General features: G+C 40.1%; 1 protein-coding gene across 1 annotated transcript; it reads right to left on the bottom strand.

Annotated features, from left to right (window-relative positions):
• Positions 1-44: 44 nt before the first annotated feature.
• myofl (myoferlin like) lies at positions 45-26,588 on the bottom strand. Its single transcript, XM_089011337.1, has 54 exons — positions 26,433-26,588; positions 25,645-25,700; positions 25,430-25,521; positions 22,645-22,753; positions 21,826-21,898; positions 21,504-21,673; positions 21,221-21,349; positions 20,931-20,993; positions 20,740-20,790; positions 20,127-20,157; positions 19,938-20,053; positions 19,561-19,687; positions 19,380-19,483; positions 19,242-19,310; positions 19,124-19,167; positions 18,968-19,050; positions 17,869-17,904; positions 17,627-17,754; positions 17,433-17,546; positions 16,623-16,800; positions 15,707-15,831; positions 15,507-15,616; positions 15,244-15,436; positions 14,308-14,463; positions 14,097-14,228; positions 13,076-13,239; positions 11,955-12,069; positions 10,210-10,312; positions 9,998-10,134; positions 9,751-9,915; positions 8,648-8,735; positions 8,391-8,468; positions 7,400-7,581; positions 7,171-7,329; positions 6,820-6,921; positions 6,562-6,723; positions 5,368-5,533; positions 5,207-5,277; positions 5,115-5,129; positions 4,758-4,856; positions 4,360-4,488; positions 4,103-4,258; positions 3,951-4,042; positions 3,690-3,860; positions 3,388-3,536; positions 3,183-3,322; positions 2,486-2,574; positions 2,314-2,409; positions 1,993-2,134; positions 1,810-1,909; positions 1,546-1,739; positions 1,259-1,368; positions 1,032-1,179; positions 45-902 (listed from the first exon to the last, which is right to left on the bottom strand). The coding sequence occupies exons 1-54, from the start codon at positions 26,518-26,520 to the stop codon at positions 864-866; spliced, it is 6,138 nt and encodes a 2,045-aa protein (XP_088867463.1). The 5' UTR covers positions 26,521-26,588; the 3' UTR covers positions 45-863.
• Between the last annotated feature and the right edge of the window lie 1,138 nt (positions 26,589-27,726).

Here is a 27,726-nt window from a genome sequence, read left to right as displayed (position 1 = left end):
GGACCGAGATGGAGAAAATTCGCTGATTAATTTCAGAATCAGAATGACAATCAGAATGCCTTTAGTAGTCCCACAATGTGGAAATTTCCATTCTACAGCAGCAAAATTGAAAGGGGGCGGGGATTGGGGTCAAAAAGAAAAAAAACATACACAAAGTATTGTATGTACAAAAAGAAAATGCCAGAAGACTGAAATTTATAACTGCACAAAAATGTTTCATAAAAAGAACTGTGATGAACACATCAACACTGAAACATTAGATGTATATAATATAATAAATATAGCAAGGGGCAGCATGTTGATGTTAAATGGTCTTAGAACAGACTTGTGGAATCCTGAATGTGATCATAGAAAAGGGGTCTGAATTGCATGATTGTCCGTGTTTTATGTTATGTTTCCAATTAATTATTGTACTTTATGGTAACAGTTTTGTTAAGCGCGTTGTTACAGTTTCAAAATGTTGTTAAGGCGCTATATAGATAAATATGTATTGTATTGTTTGCCTTAAATGAATTGACTAAACCTGATTTAATAGAAAATATTTGACACTAGATTCATGTATGTGTTATGTAAAAGGGAATACTGTATGCTTAAACAAATTGAAAAGACAACACAAACAGAAAATGTGTGAAATAATTGGCATAATACATTCCAGTGACCGAACTTAAGACTGGGAAACAGTTTACAACATTGATATATTAAAAACAACATTCTGAAAAGTTGGGATGGGGGGGGGGGGGGTGTAACAACAACGATAGTGCAAATGATGCTAACTGCAGTGATGACTTTTTAATCAAGTCATCAAGGCCAACCAATTTGTAGATTCTGCATCACAATGGTTGACAGGATCTTGTTTACTGTCACTAGGAGAAGGGCTTGACAATCTTCATAGAAATATAGTTCTGTGGAGATAAATGTGAACATTGTTAACCAATGAACAATTTCCATGTAAATTTGACATAGGCCAAGTATATTCACGTAATTGTGTCAGATTAAACATTGAAATAAATACATCAAATGGGTGAACTTACAGGTAGGGAATAGAAAAGGATCCCGAGGAAGAGTATAACGAGCAGAAGTAGAATCCCAATGATGAAAAGCATTCTGAATCGTCGCCATATGATGAACTTCATGGTCTTGCAAGGGTTTGTAAACCAGAAGAACGAGGTGTCAGGACGGCTGGCGGAGAGGAATTCGGAGATGATAATTACCCACGGTCAAGAAAATGATAAATCATAATCCAAAAGTATATAGTCACTTAGGTATCTCCAGTCTGGGATTCATGTTGGGCTCTTCTCTTCCTTTCCCTGCTGGTCTCTCCTCCATCTCTTTCTCTTCTACAATTTCCAACGTCATTTCGACTTTCCCCTGTAAAGCATACAAATTTGACAGTTTATGAAAAATGTAATTGTTGTGGTAGAAATTCTGTGTTCTATTCACAATATATTTTTGGAACCCATTTTCCACGGATGGATACAAATTATATCTCATTTACATAAGACATCAACAAAAGTAGGCAACTACAAATGTGGGTTTCAAACATACGCCAAGGACTTTCTTCCCATTCTGCTCAATGGCGCACGGCCACCAGCCACGAACCGACTTTTGGGTGAAGAGTGAGCTGAAGACAAATTTCTTGTAGGTGTTGGAACCGATCGTTCCAGGCAGCATTTTCAAGCTGCACTTTTCGGGGGTCTTTGCAGGGGCGATCAGATTGTGCAAGTCAAGCTCGATTGAACCTGTAGACAAATATGACAGTAATTCAGTAAGTCAGTATATACTTTGACAGCATAATTTCTTTGGCCTTACCCAAGTAGTCATCCAAGGAGAATTTGTCATTGTCCCATATCTGTATGATCAACTTGGGAGGAATCCTAAACTCGGTTTTGTCCAGATTCCAGAAATGTTCCTAGCAGAGTACAACAAGCATAAATGGGTTGTCAATCTCCACACAACGTCCATGTAAATTCCCACAGTACCGCTCTCACTTACTTTCCTCGAGACGACGCACAGCTGCTCTGCGGCCAGGTAGTCGAAGGCAAAGACAAACCTCCAGTTGAAATTCCCATCGCCGTCAAGGGATCTGTAATGAACGTCGGTCTTCTGTTTGTCCTCCTCCATTCCTGGCATCCATCTACGATATAGTAGAAGAAATAAGCAAAACGCGCACCGAAGCATGCAAGCATCCGAGAGAGCGCACGGCGAGAACATGCAAAATCCACACGGAAATTACACAGAATCGAAATCATGACCTCTGCTCTGTGAAATGTGTGTGTGTGCATGTGTGCGTGTGTGTGAGAATAAATAAAATACCCTTTCACATAGATATCGCTCATGCTTTCTCCAGTGATGCTCATTTCATCCAGAGTGACATCAGTTGTGTTCCAAACAATGGCACGCAAGAAGTACCTGTTTGAAAGATAACACTAGATTCCACAATATTCATAATTCATCCATTCAACACTCCACCTCTAAAGTTTCATACTTCTTGGCTTTGCGTGGAGTGATGTCACACGGTGGCCCAGGCAGACCGAGACTTTTGGGAAAGACGTCCACCCACATTTGAATCCGTCCCTGTGAAAGACATTTGTAGTGTAAACGCCAAAGCACAGCAGACCACAATTGGGTGACACACTGGTTGATTTCAGTCATATCTGAACATTTCCCATTGAAAAACAATGTTTATGAAAATGTAAATAAATACAGATAAATTTTGTGCTCAGTCCAAAATTTCGTGAGATTTGCACAATGGCTTTAAATTCAATGCATGCATGTCAATCCCCATATCAATCTTCACTGCGAGACTAGTAAAGGTAAATCCAATCCATTTTCATCATGGGCCGCATTTTTAGTTACCGTTTCCTTTGCTCGGCCATTTGGACTGAAACCATATAAAGAAGCCAAGAATAACGCTTCATTCTGCAATTGTTTAAGTTACTGTCATGAGGTGTTTGGCAACAATAAAATGCTTAAAACCTCTCTCGTATTTATTACAGATGAGAATATGAAATTCTGGTCCATATTTTAGCAAGCATCGAGGAAGTTGCCATGTTTGATTTGCCATCGCGGGCCATATAAAATGATGTGGCGGGCCAGATCTGGCCCCCAGGCCTTGACTTTGCCACCTGTGTTTTAATGTATGTTTGACGATGGTGTTTCCACATTTGGCAAAGTTTCTTGACCTGGGACAAGTTGGGTTGGTGGGAACTGCACAGGGTCCTGGTCTCCACATGCTCGGGTACCAAACCTTGCTCTCGGAGGACATGCAGTGGCAGTCTCTCTCTGGCCAGGCCAAGGTGGGGGTGTGCGGTTGTGGTTTCCTCTACAAAAGGGGGTACAGTGAACATTCATGAACCGGCTAGTTTGCTCATGCTATATCGAACATACCAAAATCCTCCAATCTGTATTCTTTTCCCGAGAAATACAAAGCGCTTCCGTTTCCCTCAAAGCGTGGTGGAGGAACGCCCCTAATCTTGGCCACGTTTTGGAGGATCTGAGAAGGTTTCAGCTGATCTCTCCATTGATTCACCCCAGAGCTATCAGGAAAAAATAAAACAGAACAAGTATGATTTTTTTCTGGTTTTGTCACTGCATTCAATAAATTACGGCATTGCAGTTAGTAAGTAAAAAAATACAGCCATAAAGCGGGGGATACTGGATGACACCATCCATAGAATATCGGTACTCACATGCAGTAAGTCTGTGGCAGGCCACAGCAGGACCTGAAACGTGACAGCAGTCGGTTCTCCAAATCGATGATGGTCTCACCGACTTTTTCGTCCCGGCTCAGCAAGTCGTAGTCGTACACTGCAATTTTCAGATCCTTGTCTTGCGGCAAGTAGCAGGACAGTTCGAACATCCTCAATAAAGTAAAAAAAAAATGTATACATCACTGTGGAGCGTCATAGCACCCAAAGAGAGTTGCCAGAGCAAAATATATGCACACTTACCTGCCAATTTCTGGATTGAGAGTGTTCGGTTGGTAGTTATCCCTGTCATCCACCGTCTTCCTCCCCAGTGAAATCTTGACATATGGATCACACTGAAGGACAAAAATATGAGCTCCGTCTTCAGTGTCATCGTGTCTTCATTTTCAACATACCATGCCGTTGGTGTCCTTGGGCTGCAGGTCAATACAGCGCACCACGTAGATTCTGACGAGACATTCCTGAGGCCCGCTTTCGGGAAGCTCTCGGAATTGTCGGGGGGGAGCTTGCATCCCGGGGTCATCAGGCAGTGGGTAGATCTTGAACGAGCCCTGTAGATTGTCAAAGATGAAAATGTGAATGAACGATGAACATCATTGCTCAGCTAAGCTAGCAACTCATTTGATTGTATGTACAATATAAACTACCTTACCTTGAATTCTCCCACAACGGAGGGATCGTCTTCCTCTCCGTCTGTCTTTCCCCGTGAAAGTTTGAAAGTACTGCAAAAATCGGTGAGTCCTTGAAACTCTTTCACTTGTTCCAGTTCACAGTCATACACCTGTTGATGCAATCAAGCAGTTAATGTCCAGAAGTATTTGGACCTTGAAAAGATTTGTATGATTGAGCCACAACATTAATTTTGACATAAAAATAATCAAAAGGCAAATTTGCAAGAAAATGAAAGATTTCATTTCATGATAATTTTTTTGCACATATTATAAGTCGAAAGTTAATCCGACATGCTCACCGGCTTTAAAATACTCACGACAAAGAGTACCACAGTCATGTTTTTTTTTACGTCAAGTCTGAAGATGACCACATCCTCACCTGTAATGTGTCATATCCCTTCCTCAAGTAGGGGCCACACTTCTCTTGTTGCCCAATCGAGGCATAGAATTTACTCCACCAGTCTATTGCTTCCGTTTCCTGTACAATTGAGATAAATTTTATATGTGGAGCCGGGACATGCGAGAAAACAAAACAGTAATACAGTGTAACTCCTTCAGTGACCAGGCTCATTTTAAGTTTATACCAAATCAACGTTGCCAATTGAAATGACTTGAAATGCCATTGATTCACCTTAGGTTCTAATATAAGTAATCATAAATGCAAATACTCACATTTTAAGGTCTAAAAGTCAAGCTAGCCACTGTATCTTTTAAAAAAAGACAGAAACAGACTCACCTTATCAGTTCGACCCTGTAATTTCAGATTCAATGAAAATGTTAATAAATCATCATCTGCATGACTGTGTGCCTTGCAACTAATTAATTCACCTCAGCTTTGATAGCCGGACCCTCCTCGATGTCGATGACAACATCACCATGAGCGGCTGCTATCATTGCCACTGCAACGTGAATAGGATGTGGAATAATAGTGAGTAATGTAGTACAGTAGTACAGAGTAACGTTTGTACGCATCATGCGAGTGTGCCTACCTCTGGCAGACATGCACACTTGACTGTTAACTCGATAGGGGTCACAGCGGAAGTTCTCCAAGCAGTCAATGGTGCACTGACCGACCACCGGCTTCCTCCCAAAGGGTCTGTGGTCAATGACCTTCAGGACAATGGGGGGAGTGTACATCTCTTCTTTGGGGAGAAGCTGGAAAACAGCATGTGATACAAAGGGAACAGATTGAGGAAAATGTGCTTCTTAATGGCATCTATAGGTGGTTCCTAGAAAGGGTGTCCAAGGGAATGTTCAAACCCGAACCCACTGTGAGAGTGAGTCATTTTCCCCCTTCAAAACTCTCTCACTCTCATCATGTGAAAATATTTCAGAATAAAAAACTAGGATATGTGTACTACTTTTGGTGTCCATAAAGGTACTGCTGACGAGTTGCCACTGGAACGAATTTGGTACATAGAATCAGAAGATCATGTTTAAAATGATATACTATGTTTTCCGCACTAAATGACATACCTAACAGCCTTCAGTTTTCTTAAAAAGCTCACAGCGCTCCTTAAAATCCGATGTGCCTTGTGTATGGTGATTACGGTAATATGTTAATACCAAAATGTCTCTTTGCTGAAGAAATGCTTACACCGCGGCGTTCAAATTTAAGGCGATTGTTTTTGCAGTTGAACGTGGACATAGAGTTGCGGCAAGAGAGTTCAGCATTAACAAGTCAACGTTATTAACTTGCAACTTGCTGTTTGGTTAAGTGAACTGTGTTGTTGACATGTCCTTGAGAGCTTTGAAAGCCGCTTAAAATGTAATGTATGATTATGATTATGATTATGATTATGATTAGCATCATCATTATTATTATTATTATTATCATCTGATCGTCCATCCAGTGGATTTACTGTAAAGTGTGTCCTATAATGTGGTGTGTCCAATGTATGGGAAAAAAATATGCCATTCATTGTATGCTACACATATTTCCAGTGTACCTTTTAGTGTGGAAAAATACGGTAATTTAGTCAAAGTGAGTCTTTGTTCACCATTCAGGGGCGACTTTCTTTGTATAATTGGTAATTTATTAAAAAAAATTCAACGGAATACCTTTGTATCAACATACTGAAGCTATAGAAGTGTAAACATAATTAATTTCAAACGTGACTGGATGTACATTATGTTAGCATTAAGCTAGCGATTCGATTTTAGGACCTCCAGCGGGGGCGTACCACTTTGAGAAGCAGCACTGATCCAGGGAAGTTGGGACTCTTCTTGAAATTCTTAATGATGGCCGTTTGAACGATCTCCCCACCGCATTCCACAATCAAGTTGGGAGAAGTGACCGTGGCTAGCTGGTAGCTTTTCATGTTCCTCAACCCCCAGGTCAAAACCTGGAAAGAAAAATGAAACAAACCCCAAAAAATGAAAAAAACAACAACACGTCTTTGTTGTCAGCATGGTAAGAGTCAGAATGTAAAATGTGTGACCTCGATGGCAGTCAGTTGCACAACAGGCCTGATTCCTTGAGGAACCATGTAGAGCTTCTCGCCTCGCCGCGGAGGAGCCAAAGGAAGATCTCCCTCGTTTGCCTTCAAGGTATTAGCAAAGCATGAAATCTTACATATTGTTTCATTCATTTATTTCGTTTTTAAATTCACTCACAATTCCATTCACGCTGAGACTGAGACTGCCTTATTACATTCTCATTGGCTGGCTTTTTAGTGAATATTAAGGTGTCCATTAAATAGGTGACTATTATCACAGCAGTGCGGATCATTTACAAATTTAGCGTGCAAAGCTTGGGCACTCAATGTTATTTATCATTGTCCATTGTTTACCTTGTCCTTCAGTAGAAGCTCAGCCGCCAGCAGCGCTTCTCCAGCACTGCGGCCTTTCTTGGTAACTGGATACCACTGGAGTTTATTGCCAGAATCTAGGGCAAGCTTGAGTTTGACCACTGGGGGGAATGTACAGCGACCCATGGGCTCATCTTTTCCCTGAATGATAGAAAACGTTTAGACGAGTCTAATCATGGACCATGGTTGACAAATTTTCCTCTAAACGCACCACTTTGTCGCTGTCGTAAAGCTCCAACACAATGTCTGGTGGGTTATAGGCAATGGTTTGTGGGTCCCCGTAAATTTCAACGTCATCAAAAATGAGAGACTGATCCCACGTCGGGTTCAAGGTGGCACCGACGACTTCTGTGGTCTTGCTCAGGTGAAGGAATGACACGTAAGCATAGGGATCTACATAAGGCAGAGTCAGTCAGTAGGCAATAGCTTCATGAGGATCTGCTTAAGTCAGGGGTGCTCAATACGTTGATCACGATCGACCAATCCAGGTACTCTTGGTAGATTGCATGACAAGTCGATATGGCATTGTTATAAACTGACGCTATCCAAATAAGAAAAAAAAGAAAAAAAAAACTAGGCATCAGCCTATGAGCCATCCCTTCACTTGATTAATACACCAGTCAACCAATCAGATGAAACCTCATTATTATGTACACAGTGCGTGCTCAAAGAACGCCCCTGAGCGTTGCAAAGTTAACAAGCTAGTCGTTAGCTAGATCCTCATTTTTTTCTTCTTAAATGTAATACAGGGTGTAAAAATGAGTGGGGGACCATGTAAGAAGAAAAATATCACTTTCATACGGAATGAAAGTAGGACTTTTTTTTTCATGATGACATTTTCAAAGTGAGTTTGTCTCACCTGCCAGTCATCACAGTGAACTCAGGTAATGGCAAAAAATGTACATACTGTATGTTGCATTGTGCAATATAAGTTGCAAGAATTCTGCAAGAAATATAATGGGTAGATATTTTGACTTGGTCATTTGAAAAGTAGCTTCCATGCTGAAAAAGTGTGAGCACCCCTGGTTTAAGTACTCATGACCACGAGGGGTCCCCCTCAAAAGCAATCAACGGTCAACCAGAGTGAAGAACATACAGTAATTACAAAAAGAGGTGCTTTATTTATAAGATATTGTATTTGATTTTTTTGTACATCCTTCTGAAGTCATACAATGAATTATGCTCGCGTTGCACTTTTTTACCTGAGAAGCTATCCTTGTCCATGGCACAAAGATTCCTTGCCTGGTACACGAACACTCGCAGTTGGTAAACAAAGGATCCTGAAGAAAGAGAGTCATTTTCAAAATGATTCAGCACAGAGAATAATACAATATAACCAAATAAGGTGACTGGACATAATGCTTCTGCTATCTTACAAGGGGTCTAATCAGGAAGCGGTACATAATAAGTCAAAGGGCTTTTAATCAGTCATGCGCGTTATCTAACTCGGACTACTCACGGCTAAAGTGGCAGGAAATGGTGGGAGTGTTGGCGCCAAATAGTTTGGCGGCATCCGTTTTACTGGCCTTCTCGTCCACGTCAACCCCCTGTCAAAAAAACAAAAATGCAGGGGCGTGATGTGTTTAAAGATGTGGTATTTTGTATGTATATGATTATTGTCCATGTACATCACTTTGTATGCAGTCTGTTTGAAAGGGCTCTATAAAAACAGTTTAATTGAGTTAAATCAAGTCAAAAAAAAAAAAAAAAAAAAAAAACTACGTACAGACATTTGGTGCAATTTTCACCAAAATCAATGTATTCCAATTTTTAATAATACTCCGCTTTTCACACTATAAGGCGCGCTTCAATGAATGACATTTTAAAACGGGCACTTTCTGACAACTCAATTCAATCCCAAAATGAAAAAACAACCGTTTTATTACTTTGTCAGAGGAAAAGTATTACTGTTTTTGTGACACAATTTATCTTTTAACAACAACAATGTATAACATGTATTGCAAAAATGTGTTTCGCATAGTTGAAGGGAACTTTTTCTCCATTTATTAACTAATTCCCATTTATTAACATATCCCAAATGTATTCAGGAATTGAAAATATGACGTGGAGCGACATTCCCAAATTTGTTTGGGGTTTGTTTTTTCTTGCAGAGAGGTAGGTTACAAGCTTCGGTCAGAGCTCTGGCAATGTGGGTCCTGGAATTTGAGTGAAAATGACAAAAACCCTGGCACTGGAGTGGACATGTAAAAAAAAAATAGACTGCTGTTACGCTAAATTAAACATGCAATCACATTATACTAGCACTTGTGAAAAGACAAAGCACTAACAATAATAAGTCAAATAATATCTCCAAAACAATACAATAATAACTCAATGTTGTTCACGCGTTAATGTCCATATTCACAATATGACCAACCTTGTTCAACTGTAAACACATCAAGGAAACACGTAAAGCTCACTTTATCAGTTCATATATGAGGTGCACTGGATTATAAGGCATACGGTCAGCTTTTGAAAAAATTGAAGGCTTTTAGGTACACCTTATAATGATGAAAATACAGTAATATCTAATCTTATCAAGTGTCCAATGACTCAACTCACCAATGCACCTTCTAGCCTAAAGATGGCAGAAGCCCCGATTCGATCCGACGGGACCATCTTCCTTCGCCAACGCCGGCGGCGGAATGTGTCGGATGAGCGCTCCTTGCGGTGAAACTTCCAGCCGATGAGGGAAGAATATTCCCAGCCTTCCCCGGTCTCTCGCCTCTGAAGAAGTAAAAAGCCAAGAATGAATGAATGACCATTTGGCGCCATTTTTTCCCTTAATCTGTTATCCGCTGCTGCTTACATCGACGACAGTTTTATCAGATATCTTCCTTCTGGGTCGGACGAGTCTTTTCCTACGATGGATGTGGTACATTTTTTCAGCTGCCACCCAGGTTTTGGGTTTGTCATCAGGTGGAATGGTAACGCCATACTCCCAGCCTCGAGTTAAAAAACAAACAAACATGTTTATACTTTTTTAACTGTGGATCGCCACCCCCCAATGTGATCAAATACCTTTTTCATCCACGGCTCTGTTGCTGTCAAAACTCCAGTCGTCCTCCCAAGTCCATCCAACGGGACACTCAAACTCTGAGGGGCTTTGGGTCTTTTCACCATTCTACAGAGCATGCAGACACAGATTCACTCAATCGCTACACAATCGCTCAATAAGTGCAGTGGAATGGCATCTTCTTTATTCTTTCGTGCATTTTGACCACTGGTGGGCCGTGAGGGCATGCAAGGCCTTCTCTGCTGGCCTAAAAATATCTGAATGACAGACTAACGTGAAGTATATTTTATTCATGAAATCGTATTATATAATTCTAAATTGTCTTTCAGCTTCAATTCATTGCTTTTCCCCTGTTGTGCTGCTTGCAGGTGTGTGTTTTTGTATTTAAGCATTTAACCAATCACATTTCAGCCATCATTTGTTCCCATGGTCAGAAATCGACCTTTACACCTTCACAATTAGTTCTTCAGACCCTGGAGCATAAATATCAATGGCGATGAAGCTGTTGCTTTCTCCTATCAGATTTCGAGTTGGCAACCCAAGGCCTGCTTGAAGGCGCTGGCAATGTCAGTTTTCGCAAATGCTGATAGGCTAGTCACATGATTTGCTAGTCTCTAGCGGCTAGAGTCTCGCCAATCGTAGTATCACTAGCAGCTGATGAAGAGCATATTGGCCAGAACTAGCACACTGTATCTGTAGCACTCTGTATAAGCAAATATATTGCTGTGTTTAGTTAAAATCCCTTTTATCAACCCACAATGGCTGAAGGAGGAGAAGAAATGGATTTGGTTGCAGATATACTGTTAATGACAAGTCGAGATGGACTTTTCAAGAATAGATCGACATCATTAAGAAAGGTTGGACAGCTCTGAAGCTAGCAAAAATAGCAAATAATATTGCAGTTTTATGAGGTTATCATGAATCCACACCTTCATAGTAAAAAGTTGAACAGTTTAATGACAGTATTTCTTACGTGTCCTTACAAGTCACAAGTTATTTCCTGGCCAACGACATCCTCTAGTGGACGCGCACACTCACAGCTGTGGAGTGATTCAGACGTAGCCCTACTGAAGGCCTAGGAATGACATACACGGCCACTGATTTTGACCAAATAGAAAATGAGATCAGTCGTGACGCGATTCTGATGATCACATTGAAGTCACCAACCTGACCAACTTAAGTTCCGCTATTCCCGAAATGGATAAATTATGTTTTCTGAATAAGTAAATGAGTCACTTAAATTTATGGAATACATGCATGGATTTATCGTAGTAAGGAAGCACATTGACACTGTATCTTTCTTTCCTTGTGGGTCATGTTGTGCCTGAATCCCTCATTCTTAGCTGTGTGTCACATCATGAGTTCATTTGACCTTTAAAAAAACATTAGCCTCGAGCGTCAAGGCTGATGAGAGAAGGGGGAATGGTTTCCAAATGTTCGCAAATATTGTAGGCCAGCGACGGAAAGTTGTGTGAAACAATCTCAGCGGGTTTGGGGTGAGCGAGGACATAATGCCGCAGAATAAACTGATAAAAATGGGATTTTTTTTCCGAATGTGACAAGGCTTTTGTTCCGTAATCTTCACCTGCATTATTCGCATAGTGTTGATACGGTATTGTGTGTGTGTGTGTGTGTGTGTGTGTGTGTGTGTGTGTGTGTGTGTGTGTGTGTGTGTGTGTGTGTGTGTGCGTGTGTGTGTGTGTGTGTGTGTGTGTGTGTGTGTGTGTGTGTAATGGGGGCTACTGTATACCACATCAGTGTAGGGCTCTGCAGCAGGTTTCCACTCCCCACCGGGGAAACGTGTTTCGTTCTGAAAAACCTCATCGGTGAACTCTGTGTGGCCCGCGTCGGCTTCTGTCAACAGGCTGTAAAAAGCAGCAGAGATACATGTTGATGGGAGGCTTTGTGACTCAAGACAGCGTGCCATGTTAAACTATTTACACAAGCCCTGGTGTGAGAATGTGAACACGAAGGGAGGGAACAAGACCTTCGCATATGACAACATTGCTGAAAATTGACAAGACTTTTTTTCCATTTCCTGCGATTGTATTTGCTCTTGGTTCCGGTGGCTGGAACGTGCAGTGAGTTATGATGACTGATAATTCACAGCGGAAACAGTTGAAAGGTGCGGATATCGTGTCGTGTAACAACCAAAACTCGGCCAAGTGGTTAGGAATGTGGCCTGTGACTTCAAGGGTACACGGTTCAGGGGAGGCATTACACAAATGACAAATTCTGTCTTCAAAAAATTACATAAAAAAAGCTCAGTTTTGCTCAGTGTATTAGTATCATAATTGTTAGACAAAATTGGGAGTGAATACCATTTGTAATGTTGTATATGTGCCTTTAAAGTTCAGTAAAGTTTCAGAGTCTGCATGTGAGAGTCCTGCTGTGAGCTGCGGACAACAGCAGCTTCCTATAGGCGAATACCTGTAAAGCTATCTATGGTGTTTTGCACTATATGTTGCCACTAAGTTAGTGGACATAAAATTGTTTGAAAATTTTAACACAACATGTTTATTTATTTATGTATTTATTTGCATATTTATTTATTTATTTATTTATTTGTTTATTTATGTATTTCTTTATCTATCTATTTATCTAATTATTTACCTATCTACCGATTTATTTATGTATGTATTTATTTATTTATTTTCATTGTTTTATTTTCTCAGCAAATTTCATGAATAATAATAATAAAAATAATAATACATTTCATTTCTAAGCGCCTTTAGCTTCCATCAGGCAAAGTTATTGGGGGACCGATTTTAAAAAATGTAAGATGGGGCCTAAACTAGAAACTACAATACAGTATATCATTGGAACATTGGAACATGGTTGTTTTTTGTGTATTTTTTAATTGAGATGTACCAGCGCTCAGGGTCGACGAACCAGTCGTCCTCCCACTCCCATCCGCGTGGTGGCAGGAAGCGCTCTTTTTTCAGTTTCACTTTTCCTGTCACGTCTGAAGACTTGTGGCGACCCACCAGACCATTGGGTCCCCACTTCCCAAACAACTGAGCCTGGTTTTCATACTATGGAGAGAGGATGGATGCATAAGCTGGAAACATAATAAATTCGCAATCGGGCACGGGTGTCCAAGCGGTTTCTCCCAAGGCCAAAAAAATGGCCAATAAATTCTCATTGAAACCAATTTAACAGCCAAAAAGTGTAGGTCAAGGGTGTCAAATTCATTTTTTTGCCACAGGCCACATTGTAGTTAAGGTTTCCTCTCGGGGGCCGTTATAAATTTGGGGAAACCATTGGAATGTTTCATCTTTATTTCATTATTATTGAATAACTAGTTTTCAAATCTGAAGTCAAGAATAATGATTGTTATTGTAGTTTAAAGGACAACCGACGTCTCCGCACAAGTTGTGTCCATAATTTGTAAAATGGCTTCAAATGACTTCTACTGAGTGTATTTTAATAAGATAAGATAAGAACATATTCTCCGAATCTGAAGCCATTGTTTTGATTCTCCAGCAATGCAAGACGTCTTGGCGTGACGTCACGAACTGGGGGCGGGGACTTTCTGAAAATGCCCAATTCGCCGCTCAATTTTTTGCAGATTTTGGACACTTTAAGTCATTTTTATTGGTGTTTTGCATTTGAATAAAATATCTTACTGCGTGTTTTGGGTATTTTAGATGCTATAAAACGTTTTTCTGATGTCAGTTAAGAAACAAAAAAGTGACGTCGGTTGTCCTTTAAATATACTACAATTTGAAATTTTGGTTCAGACTTTAGCAATCATCGTGGCACATGACATGCTTGATTTGCTTTCGCGGGCCGAATGAAATGATTTGGTGAACCAGATTTGCCCCCCGGGCCTTTGCTTTGACACCTGTGGTGTAGGTAATTGTCATTGTTGAGTCGAAGACATCGCTACCATTTCTGCATATACACTGAAGTTTCCCTCTGAGAAGATGTTGAACTTTTTCTCCCATGCGGACAGACCAAGCCACATGTTGACGCGCAGCTGAACCGGAATCTTGACGCCTTTGTTTTTATCCATGGGGTACTGAAAACATTCCAAAATTGGGGGAAAAAAAATAAACTACATAACACGTGGCAGCGTGATGAGTGACTTGTCAGGGTACCTGCAAGAAGATGGTCTGCGTGCGTCCGCAGTGTTTCCCACAGGCCCGCTCGCTGAAGTTGGAGTAGAGAACGCGGTGAGCCGGAATGCGAGCGAAAGCAACGCGCTTCTCGCCTCTTAACATCCAGATGATCACGTCGGGCAAGCAATTCTGAGGCTGGTGTAAGATTGTCAGAAACATATTCGAGATTAATTAGATATATGCGAACTCATTCACTGCCAGACGATGGCAAAAATGTGTCCACTCCAGTGCCAGGGTTTTTGTCATATTGACTCGAATTCCAGGACCCACAGAATATTGAGTTTTAGGACTACATAAACATTCAATGCAGCGTAAGAAACCTTAGGCTCTCTTCTTTCATCAGAAAAAAAGTTGATGTCGATTTTATTTGTCTACCGAGCACAGGTGTCAAAGTCAAGGCCGGGGGACCAAATCTGGCATGCCACCTCATTTTATTCGGCCCACGAAAGCAAATGTAACAAAATTTTTCTTGACTTTAATTTGTTAACTAATTTGTTGTGCGACCTATATGTAATATGTGGAGAGGATTAAACATTCTAATGGCTTCCCCAAATTCATAGCGGCCCGTGGGAGGAAACTGTGGCCCGCGGCAAAAAATGACTTTGACAGCCCTGCTCTAGAGTTATCTACAATGGAAATGGGGGTGGCTGTACAAAAGGCAAATGGTGCCCCCTTGTGGGAGGAAACAGCATTGCCAGAGGTCTGACCGCAGATTGATTCGCATCGCCCACAAGAAAAAAATAAAACCTGAATACATTCGGGAATGGGAGTGAATGAGCTAATGGGGTCTCAGTCAGAAGCCATCCGATGAAATGTGTAACGTTACGCTAGCGTCTTTTTGCTGAATGAATTTGTCTGGCCCGTATGTATACTTTGATATTTACTGAAAAAAAATAAGTGGACATTTTATCTGACCTCATCTGCCAGCTGTTTGAGTCTGTCCAGCCAGTCTTCAATGTCACAAACAGTTGCCTTGATATCCGTCGCCTCCTCTCTCAGGCAGTTCGCCATCTGTCGGAGGCTTTCCAGCGCCATGTCGCGCTTGTTTTTTATTTGTAGATCCAGCAAGGTCACATTGGGCTGCCCTTCAACCTCCGGAAGCGGGAAGCTGTGCCCAAAAATGTATTTCTGCTTTTTTTCAAAAACTACAAATTACTCTTAAACATGTAAACCATTACCTGTTTAAGTCTTCAAGCAAGACACTGATTAGTTGAAGCCAAATTTCAACTACTCTGTCCTTAGATGCCTTGTATTGGATGGCCATTTTTAAAGAGGACAAATTGCGTTCCTACGTTGAAATGACAAAAGCGGCGATGATGAGCAAAGCGACGTTTGCATTGACGTGTTGTTCCAACGTGCCATTGTGACTTAATCTTACAAGTCGTTCTGCAATCCAGAGAAGAATGTTGACGGCGTCCAAACGGTGGCTGATGTCCTCCCAGGAGGAAGTGAGCGTTACCACGGGCTTCGTCTCCGCCCAGGGCAGATAGTAATAGTGATTACCTGAAGGCGGACAAAATATATACCGTTAGAGTAATTGAGACAACAATGAGAGAATCGCTGGAGAATTTATAGAAGTGAGATAAGGATACACATGTCGCATTAAAGAACACAAGTTTCAAAAGCCAAGAAGGCTTTTTTTGTGTGCCACACTTTCAGAAACACTGATTCCGGCAAATTAATATATTTAGGTCCATGAACATACATTTTTTCCCAGGACTCTATTCTCTTAGTTTCATAAAATTTCTCTTGGCTGCACTGTTTCCAAATCTGTAGTTGTGGATATAAAATCTCAACACATCTTTAATAAAAAATAAATACATAAATAAACACATAAGTAAATAAATAAATAAACAGAGAAATACACATTCAATAAATAAATAAACAAAACATAAACAAATGAATAAACAAATAAATAAATAGGCAGATACAATAAATAAATAAATAAATAAATAGATAGATAGATAGATAGATAGATAGATAGATAGATAGATAGATAGATAGATAGATAGATAGATAGATAGATAGATAGATAGATAGATAGATAGATAAATAAAAACACTGACTAGAACATCTGATGTTTAATTTTGATTAATTAGAGACATTTTTGTTTCTAACATGATTTGATTAAACACACATCCCCTGTTATAAGAGGATGTGTAAACTTATGAGAACCCATTGTGGATTTCTGTCAGCTATCGGGGGGAAAAAAACATTTATGTTTATCATGGAGGTCGTCTCTTTTGTAGGCCCGGGTACCGAATACTTGTTAACGATAACTTTGACGTCCATACCGTCAAATACAGCAAAGCTGTACTGGGTGGTGGACGCCAGAGGCTTGCAGGTAGAGTCCAACTTGTTGCCGTAGTTTCCCATACTGACCTCGAACTGGATGGGCTCGCCGGGCTCTCGGAGCATGCAGGCACTATGGAATACGGCACAGAGGGAGAATTTCCTCCTCCGCTGGTATTTCTGCGCGCAGGAGCAAAGGATGTGGCATGGTTGAAGGTTAAAACGGGCGTATGTACTGTCGCTTTGGAACTGAGCTGTTGTTATTTTTTCAATGTAATAATGTTTCTATTTGACAAGGCCAGGGCATGATTAAATGAAGCTCCTCCTATTACTTCAACTTAGTTATCTCACATCAAAATAATGTCAACTCATTTTTTAATATTAAACAGGGCTATGGCATGAGCACAACAGCAAATATCTTTTTGTCTGTGTGTGTAAAATGTAAACAGCAGATTTTACAAAAAGTGATGTGCAAGGGAAGAATGTTTTCCGAAGATGGCGGATCTTAACACAGCCTAGCTACCAAATAATGGGCTAAGAAACTCAGATTGATGAAGTATTTAGTCAATTTGGCCAACTGTTATTATACAGGAATTCAAGAACTTAACGTGAAATTAAATTGATTTTTTTTCCAATTGTGTATGTCAAAGTGTAATGTAGGAGGGGTGGCATTACATTGCAACATGGAAAAATAAAACAACAGATCTTGAAGACTTGCACGGAGGGAATGTGGCAAGTGACATCATACGTAAAATTACATTTTCCATAAGATACCTCAGTTAACAGAGCCCCATTTTCTTGAATCATCCTACCTGTGCCACCAGGACGTCATCACTGGATAGATCGTCTACGTTCTTCTCCACCTTTCCATCAAGAAGAGTGGACAGCTCAACAAGGACCCTACCCCTGTAGGCGACACCTTCACCCTGCAAGTTCCGTGGAGGATCGTCACAACATTCCATGTGGTTTTGAGGTTTGTTGTTTTTTTTTTTGTTTTTGTTTTTACCTTGCCATGGTTAAGTTCCTCATATGGGTCAGGAAGTCCAGAAAACTCCCTCGGGCTGCCATACAAGTTGACATAACAAGGCCCAAAAGTTGGCAGGAAACCAGACTCGCTTGTTGCAGGGTTTGCTACTATAACCAGACACACACACACACAAACACACACATGCACGCGCACACACACAATAACTGAGCCATCTTTTAGACAGGAAGCCAAGGTCTTAAAACTAGTCCTTTCTTACGTACAATCAGACAGGCTGTTGCAATGTTCAACTTGTGCGTCTGTTTGAAAATGAAACAATAATTTTTACAACTGTGGTATATTTTCATCGGTTTTCTTGTCAACTGTTATTCTTATTTCACCATGTTATTACCACCACCAAGATGATAGACGGCTGTGTTTTAAAAAATGCGTTTTAACCAAAACTACTTGACCGGTTTCCAAACTTGGTTGAGAAGTCGTACATGAATGTGGATAAAGCTACATAGCCAATTCTTGTTTAAAAACTATAAATAAATAAATAAATCACATTTGGCTTTGGTGTGGTTGCTCGGATTGAGTAAAAACAACAATTTCCAGAAATCGGTCAAATAGCCATACACAACACCCACAATGACAGAGGTTTTTTTTAGCAAGCTTTGCGCCCACAACTTCTTACGTATGTTCAGACAAGCTGTTGCAAACTTCACCTTGTGAGTCTGTTTGAAAATGAAACAAGACAAATAACAATAGTGTTGCCGTACAATATTTTTTTGTCATTTTAATGACTAGTAAGAGGACTAGATTGTATTTTAGTCTCTGCTTCTCGGGTATAAGAATGCCTCACTTTGGTAGTACGGTGATGTATAATAGTGTTTCATTTAATTCCACATAAATTAATGACAGTAATCTATAAATATGTGGTGTATTCATTGCAGTGTTTCTCAATTATTTTCTGTTCGAGAACCACAACTAAGAAGAATTGTAATAAGGTCACCTTTGTCGGTCACCTTCGTATCTTTATAAACATGTAATAAAACACAAACCAAAATACAAAAACTATTCATCCACTGAGATCAAACCACAAACCACACCACCTAAAATGCACATTTAACATGAATGCACAACTATATTAATTCTTATCAAAAACAGTACAATATATAGCACAGCATTTTCACTCATTTTCAAATATGTATGATGATGCTTTTTGTTTCTTTGTGGCTTTTTTAATTTTACATTATCTTGTTTGATGCTTCTACATTTTACTTGAACCATAGAAAAAATGGTTTGAATTTAATTTAATTTAATTTAATTTAATTTAATTTATAAGGCTTGGTGTTGATGACAACTCTTAGCCAGCCTTACCTTCAAGCTCTCCGCCAGCGGAAGACATCTTGCTGAGGTTCAAGTATGTTGTTCCGATAGCGTCGTCCTTGCTGACTCGATCCCTGCCGACGGCACGTTGGGACATCAAACGAGAGCTGCCATGTTACAGGGTGGGGAAAATCGCTCTCTCCTTACCAGTCAAACATGGTCAACTTGATGCGTTCACACATGGACGGGAACTGAAGAGGACAATGGAGTTGATTGAATATCTATAATATCAAAGGCGACATGACGCAACATTTTTTTTTTTTACCTTAACTTGGAGATGGATGATCTCATTCCATTCGGGATTTGCATTTTTCTCAATGATTCTAGTGCACAGCTAAACATAAATAACGACAATGAAAACAAATTCCCTTGCCAAAACAAGGGAACAAAATCACTGAATTACCTTTTTTCCAGCGAAGCTGACCTCCAAATACGGATCCACCAAATTCTTTCTGTCTCCGTCCCCGCCAAAGACATGTTTGACCGTCTGAACAAATGCGTCATCCACTGAGAAGAAAAAAAAGTTGTGTGGTCAAGAAAGACAATTACCAACAATGCAATATTGAATATCGTTGCTTAGGTACTTTGTGGCATGTCTTCTGCACGGAACACTTTGAGACTGAGCGTGGCCCATCGCATCGTAATTCCTGCCGGAACCAGAAGATTACTTTCGACGTCGTCCTGGTCCTCGCTCAGCTCTCTCTTCTCACTCTGCATTGCAGGACCGAATCCAGTGCGGTTAATTAAGAATGTATCATCGCAACAACCATCATTTTATATACGTTCAACGTAAGAGTTGATATGAAAGATCATTCCACCCCTTCCAATGACACAAATTAAGGTCCCCAAACTATATCTGATATCTCCCACGCTGTGTCCCTAATCCGGTGACCAATCAAAATAGAGTATATTTCAGCGAACCAAATCCTCCCGTCACTACGCTCGAAGGATGTACACGTACCGGCGGCTCTTCCCCAGTCACCACCACGATAATGCTGACTTTCAAGTAACCTTTGGCCCCAGAGCTGGAGTCGTCGGGGTCACTCAACAGCAGCCATTTCCTTAGTATGGCATGACCTTGAACACAGTGGAGGAATTACAAGCTTTTCACACACAGGAAGAAGGAAAAAAAACATGGACAAAAACTCACCTGGTTCATCGTAGATGTAGCCAACATCTAGCTGGAGAAAAAAAGAGATCGAATGCTGCCCTTTAAATTATAGATGTCAAACCCAAGGCCTGAGAGCCCTCATTTTATTTGGTCCGCTAAAGCAAATCAAACTGGTAAAATTCCATGATGCTTGCTAAAGTCTGAACCAAAATTTGTAATCTATAATGTAAAATGTAATCCATAATAAGTCATTATTTTTTATTTCAAATTTGAAAAGTGGTTATTTGTTAATTTGTTGTGTGCTCTATATGACATATGTGGAGTGGATTAAACATTCTAACGGTCCCCAAGAGGAAACTGTAACTCCGATGTGGCCCGTGGGTTTGACACTTGCTTCAGCCAAATAATTGGTCCATTTCAGCTGCTTCGGGTTTGACCACGGAAAAAGTGAAAATCCCCAAAATGTAATATAAATTGATACAGTATAAATGCTTCAACCTTTCTTAATATTATGAACTGGATGTTATGAAGCCCAAAGTGTCTACTTTGTCATATCAATTGATAAGGAAATTGGATAAGTGGGTAAAAATACATTTCATAAATCAACAATTGGACGACAATAAGGCCAGCCAAAGAAGTTTCAAACTAATACCTTGAACTCGCCGATGAGACTGTCAGCTCGGAGGGAGAAGGAATCATAAACCTTTCAAAAAGCATTTAGTTTGTTTTAAATTAGGGTGTCATTTCTCAAACATACTAAATTGTTTGATAAACAAATACATATAAATAAACTAATAAATAAATAAACTAATAAATACATCATTTTTTAAAAAAAGCACTCACCCTTAGACTGACGCTTTCATCCAACAACTCCGAAGGGAGCATGTTGACATTGTAGAAAAATGTCTAAAAGGGAAACAAATAAGAAATAAACAATAACGCCACAAGCAGTTTATTTTAGTTTCACCAGGACTTTTCTCGTGACTTGTTTACAGGTGACTATTGCACGTTGTAATGGTTTTAAATCGCAAGAGAAATATAGGAAGAGTAGACATGGCCAAAACTAAATAACGTCTTAATATTTTACAGCATTCACACAGTTGCAAAGGAATGACGGCTGATGAACTCAGTACCTCATCAAAGAAAGGGTTATTGCCACTTCTTATGCGCGTTCTGTGCGTCTGGCCACAAACGTTCACCTTCACCACCGTCTTGATGTTGTTGCCAGTCAGTTGTCGGCCCTCCAGGACACGAATACGAATCTGGAAAGAAGCATTCAGACATTTTTTTTTCCGTTTTCTTTTCGCTGTTTATAATTTGTTACGTTACAGAAGAAAATGTACAGTCCTTTATCTTTTAATGCCATCTTTCCAATGATGACAAATTCTCATCTTTATTGACGCTGTAATTCATTACCTGGAAATCCTGCGGCTTGTTCGCCAGGGCTCTGTGCTTCTTGCGGCCGATCCGGAGCGGCTTATGACTCGCTTTCCCGGGCTGCACTGGTGTACCCAGACCTGCTGGGCTTCCCACATAATCCTCTCCATCCACATTAGCATCCCCCTCGTCAACCTCCTCGTAGGCTGCTGGGGTGCACAATGGAATGCATTACAATCGTGTACTCTGGTGACAGATACACCCCAAATATTTACAGTTACATTTGAAATGATTCACATGTGCAAATTAGCTGCCCATTAGAATGATGATCCAAAATAATAAAAATGCACTGTCTTCCTACCGTCCACCTGTGACACATCACCATCAGCACCCTCCCCGGGTGGTTCATACCCGATGAGTAAATAAATGGTAGCCTGAAAAAATGACCCACAATTATTATATTTACAACCCATTCAGGATGATTAATATCATAACTTGACTTTAGTGAACTCGTGTCCACCCTGTCATAATGTGGTAATAGCGTTTTTAAAAAACTCTTGATGTTTTCAGCAACCCTAATGTTTTGTCGACAGTTGAAGCTCAAGAGTGAATTGATACAGAATAAATGTTTCAGCTTTTCTTCATATTATGAACTGGATGTTGTGAAGCCCAACGTGTCTACTCTGTCATACCAAAATACAGTATTTGTATATGTTTAACAGCGCATAGACATCTCGTTATCTGATTCATGGTTATTATGAAGATATATGATGCGCTAATTACAGTACAGTATATGCTAGCATTAGCCAAAACATGTCCACCATGAAATAAAGGAATAACCGCATCTTTGATAACCACTCTGTTTAGAGTTACATGACTACCAATTTTTGTCATTCTTCGGTATAGGTTCAAATAGTGTATTGTCATAAAATACATTGTTCAAGTTGTCATTTTCTTAATATTACATATGTTGGCTAGATGTTTGTCAAGCCCGACATGTCCACAGATTCATCATGAAAGTTTACAGATATCCCTCAAGATATCTTGCTAACTGAATCATGTTGCCAAATGATGAGCTCTTTTGTGCTAATTAAATGCTAACACGAACCACATATGTGCAGGGTGTGAGGATAAAAAAAGATTTTCAAGTTTCTTTCTTTAGTTGTTATTTTTTTTTTACCCCAATTGGCTGCTGTTTGTCATTGCTCAGGGGCACATTCTTGGACGGGAGGGATCTCAAGTGGCCACCGGCCAAGTCCCTCAGCGAGATTTTCGCAGAGCCTATGAACCTGAAAAGCAAATGAGAAATTCAACATGAATTTTTACAGTTAATCGTTAGTTGTTAATATACAAAGGCCGTTGGCAAAATGTGGGAGGAAAAGTGGCCATTCTGTGACTAATTATTCATAACCATGTGGGTTGAATGGGCCACTTCCTCATTCCTCACCTTCACCTTTGTGAATAACCTAAGTGGTTATTAACCACAATGGATTGCAAAACATGATTCATTTATTCTGCAGAAATTTCCCGTTTTACATAGCTACGGGCTGGTAACAAGTCTGGGGTTTCCCTCTTGCTGAGCACTACAACTGACCCTGCTGTTTGCGAGGAATAAGCACTGAGCTTGCCATGCGGATAGAAAAAACTTAACTCATAACAAAGACCCGTTGCAATATGGTAGGAGGGTGGGATTTTTTTTAGACCTTAAAATACAATTTTGGTGTCCTTTGACAGATTGACACACACACACACACACACGCGCGCACACACACACACACACACACACACACACACACACACACACACACACACACACACACACACACACACACACACACACACACACACACACACACACACACACACACACACACACACACACACACACACACACACACACACACACACACACACACACACACAGGTTACTAAGTAAACGCAAGCAAAAATATGTGTTTCAAATCACCCATCTTCCTGTTTTCTGCCGTTTCGTTTCTAGTTCCTCAATCTAAATGGGAAGTATTAATGAACGGAGTCTTTTGCACCGCAACTGCCATCTATGATCATCAACTGTGTTTTTGGAATGTAAGGAAAAGGCACAACTACTACGTTGTTTAGTACCACTGTCACTATGTTTATTTGGTTTGTTCTGCTATGTACAGAAGCAGGCCTGTGATTGTCATTTATTTTTGGGGGAAGCTCTTTTGGTTTCCTATCTTCTGTTGAACTGCTTAATTTGTGTCGAGTCAGTTCTGGGATACACAATTTGGCATTTTTGTAATACAATGTGCTTAGAATGAGGGGAATGGCGCATGAGAAACAACAAAAGATGGAAACAATTAGCATGGACCACAGGCATGTCGTTTTCTGTGCCAGGATGGCCACATTTAGAAGCGGGGGGGGGAGATTGGTGACAACAGGACCAATACTATTCATGAGCTGCTTCTTTGCATCTCACCCCCCTCAATAATCTCAATATGTCACACTCGGGTTATAAAGTTATTTAGCCTAGAAAGCAGCTGTGGTCATTTCCGTTAGGAGAACCAATATGATAGTTTGCATACGAGATGAATGTGTAGAACCCTAAAGCGTTTAAACACATCGACCGCAGCCACATGTGGAGCAGCAGCTCTCAGCCCATTCTTCAAACAAAGCTATAAAAAGCACATCAGAGCATCCTTCATACCATACATTTTATCAGCAAAACTATTTCCGAATGTTGTAATGTACACTCAATCCACACAAAAGTTGTTCCAGTTAACATAAACTAACAAGTTACATTTCATCAAGTAAGTATAAGCAACGCCCACACAAGCAAATAATTCGCATCTCTATTCAAATCATCACAGAGTCGTGCACAGCCCTTGTGTGATGTGTGTGATTTAGATTACATTAAAAAACACACCCAAAATGTCATACTACAATCAATAACAATTGAACTATGATGAAGACTTTTTTTCATTAAAGCTACGTAGAATTTATTTTTGTATTAGTTTAAAAAAAACGGATGCTTTTCTCAAACCATGGTTCACATTCCTTTTCCTAAAATCCAGGTTGTGGCACAAAAACTCCATTCTGCAAATCTCAGCTGTGCCAGTACGACAAGACGGGACAAGCATTCTTCTTGCTCAACTCACCGTCATGCGTCTGGGGCAGGGGTCATGGAAAAATATTCAAGTGTAACACACACAGAAATAGCCGAATGATTCTGCCAGTGGGTCACTGGATTGTTTTATAACCCCCCTTATTTACACAGCACAAAGCCTCAAATGACACTGCTCTGAAGTGGATATCGAAAGTGCACCATTACTACAGAGTGTGATGGTGTGGCATCCTGCGAGGGGAAGTTTATATGAGAACAGTGATTGTGCCCTTTTAAGGCAACATTCCTGATGAGCACGGCGAAAAAGGATAACAATGCCTTTTGCTTGAGGACTCTACAAGTCTGAACTTAACCATAGTCACCGTCTGTGTATGTTCTCAGTGATGATGATGTTCATTGGGTAAAATACTAAACGTGCAAAGCGGTCTCCGGTTGCCCACTTGACAGTGGCCTGACTTTACATCATCCGCAAGTGGAGATCATGCGCCTCAACTGCACTGTATTGAAATTAAAGGGAATGAGAAGAGTCGCTGCAAGTGTGTGGGAATCAAGTCGGCTGTGTTCACTCCCACAACTCCGCAAACATCCATCAGGGCAAGTCTTATGAAAAATGTGTGGATGGATGAAACATTTTTAAAAGCTGGATTACAAATTCCAATTTAAATAATTAAATGGTGGGGGAGGGTTTACACCTAAAAAATACAGTAAACAATTATTGATATGCTGATTTATTAACCAGTACTATATTTAGATTTTGATAATCACAATGTTTTTTTTTATTTCTGGCACTGTTGATATATCATTACCCAGAAAGCTCTACACCAAATGAGGCTTAAGCAATAACAACTTGACAATCACATACTTGTCATGGCCGATAGTCTCATAGTCTTTCACAATCACATCGAGGAATGAAGATGCGTCCAACGCTAAACCCTTTAAATCAAATTCCAGTCCCTGCAACGAGATTAAAAAAAGATACATTTGTTTCGGAAAGATGCCTTCCTAAATATCAAATCAACATTTCTTCATTTCTTGTTTCACTATGAGCGGCCCATAACTCCTGTGAACTGCACTCACTTCATTCCACACGGGATTTAGCTCATTGTCAACAGCTTTGGTTTTCTTCTTTTCACCTGAAATCACAAAGGCAACCCTCGTTGGAAAAATAACAGTGTCATCGCAGCATTATGCAACTGTGAAATCAGTGCAGACACAATAAAGGAAGTAGGCCTGACGAATTAAATGGTTGAATTGTAATTAGTGTTATTTGTCTAACATTGTAAGCCACACTGTGCTTATGCTGAAAAAAAAGTATATTTTGATTCTCTGTATTGGTTTTAATATACAACAACAGATAATTCTACAAATGCTTACAAGCAAACTGTTGTTCCAGATGAAAAGAAAAGTGGAATACAACTGAACTGTACTTTGGAAATTTTATTTTCCGAACCACTAGAGGGAGCCCATAACTAGCGATACGCAGAATACATTTTGAGAATCAGTCGACAAGAAAGTATTTACCTTATGTTAATAATATTCAGTTTGGACTCAAGAGAAAATGCACAAGCCCCGTCAAGGATGAATTGATATATAATTATTTAGTACAAATTGTACAGTAAATTGTGCTTTGTCTTGTATATTATTGCTTCTAGAGTCTAGCTATCATGGCTATTTGCCATACTATGGTCCAAATTCACGTTACTATTGTAAACTCAAGAAACACATTCAGAAATGCCATGAAATCATAAAAAAACAAAGGCGACTTAAGGAAAGCTGATGTAAATATATGTTAAAAAGATCCACTCTAAATGCTAAACTGCTAAAATATCCAATTTCGCTTTGAAAAGTCATTCATAATCTCTTACCTCTGAAAACAACAGAAACAATTGGGTCAGGGTTGCCCAGTTTCTTTTTGGGGATCCCGCACGCAGACTCAACAATTACCCGCAACATGGTTGCGAATAAATCCAAAATGTGTTCTCAGAGGAGGAGGAACATATTCCTTAGAGTTTGAGGAAAACTGAAAGGAGAAGTGAAGAGGAGAGACTGTGGCTATGGGAGGAGGAGAAAGAGGAGGAGGGCAAACTCATTTGTGAGTCACAATGAGCTGACTGAAACCAAGCAGCCAATAAAAACAGAACAAAGTCACTTATTTTACTTCAGTAATTATTTTTAGGATGACTTTATTTATTTTGTTTTGTTTTTTTATTTGCTCATTATCTTTGAACAGGCACTGCATCTGAAGATACTGCGTTTTGACAGCTAAAACATGTGTTTGTTCTTTGATGATACTGATTCAACAGATTCAAAGCAAGATCCAAGGCATACTTTTAAGAGAAATTGTTTACTTTGTCAGCTCCAAGAAATTCTATTTGGGAAATGCATTGTGCCAGCTCAAAAACTACTAGAAACCTAACTTCCAACAATTAGCAGAAGGACATATTGGATTGGAATATATTTACAGATAATATCACATTGTTGTTAGTTGCAGAAGTGTATTTTTGCAGTTGACCTTAGAAGCTAACTCTGCAATTAATTGTTTTTCATTTGGTATGCAGTATTAATTTATTGATCATCCAGATCGCTTAATCCTCACAAAGGTCGCGAATGATGCTGGAGGCTACCCCAGCTGTCTTTGGGCACTCGGCGAGAGACACCCTAACGGAAGTGGTTGCCAGCCAATCGCGCAGAGACAAACAACAATCCTCACGCCTAGGGACAATTTGGAGTGTTCAATCAGTCTGCCATGCATGTTTTTGGAATGTGGGAGGAAACCGGGAGACCCGGAGAAAACCCACGCAGGCCCGTGGAGAACATGCAAACTCCTCATAGGGAGGCCTAGCCGGGTCTTGAACTCACGACCTCTGCACTGTTAAATCGACGTGTTAACCACTCAACTACCAGGCCGCCTTTGCATCCATTCATTTCGCGTTTTTTTTTCATCAGTTTGCAAGGTGGGCTATTGCCCAAAGCTCCGATGAAGTTATCCTTTGTGCATTTTTGTTGTTTTTATTGTGGTCTTTGTTTTTGTTTGTCAGTTCACAATTTCACTTTTACAATTGTGATAATTGGGCATTCTTTGAGGACATGCATACCCGGAGCAATTCTTTTACCAGTCTTTTTTTACACAAACGTCACCACTTTAGTGCAGAGTAAGTA

The sequence above is a fragment of the Hippocampus bargibanti genome, linkage group LG13, assembly GCF_051943395.1.
Source record: "Hippocampus bargibanti isolate YZ-2025 linkage group LG13, ASM5194339v1, whole genome shotgun sequence".
NCBI lineage: Eukaryota > Metazoa > Chordata > Actinopteri > Syngnathiformes > Syngnathidae > Hippocampus > Hippocampus bargibanti.
This window is presented reverse-complemented; position numbering and strand designations above follow the sequence as displayed.

Bases quoted from the DNA above. Each gene is read 5' to 3' on its own strand.
- myofl (XM_089011337.1), bottom strand. From the start codon at position 26,520: ATGTTGCGGGTAATTGTTGAGTCTGCGTGCGGGATCCCCAAAAAGAAA. The intron at 17,905-18,967 runs GTAAGGCTGGCT...ATTTTCAAACAG, and splicing joins CGCTGGCGGAGAGCTTGAAG to ACGCACAAGTTGAACATTGC. The intron at 5,534-6,561 runs GTACGCCCCCGC...GCTGTTTTCCAG, and splicing joins CAGTGCTGCTTCTCAAAGTG to CTTCTCCCCAAAGAAGAGAT.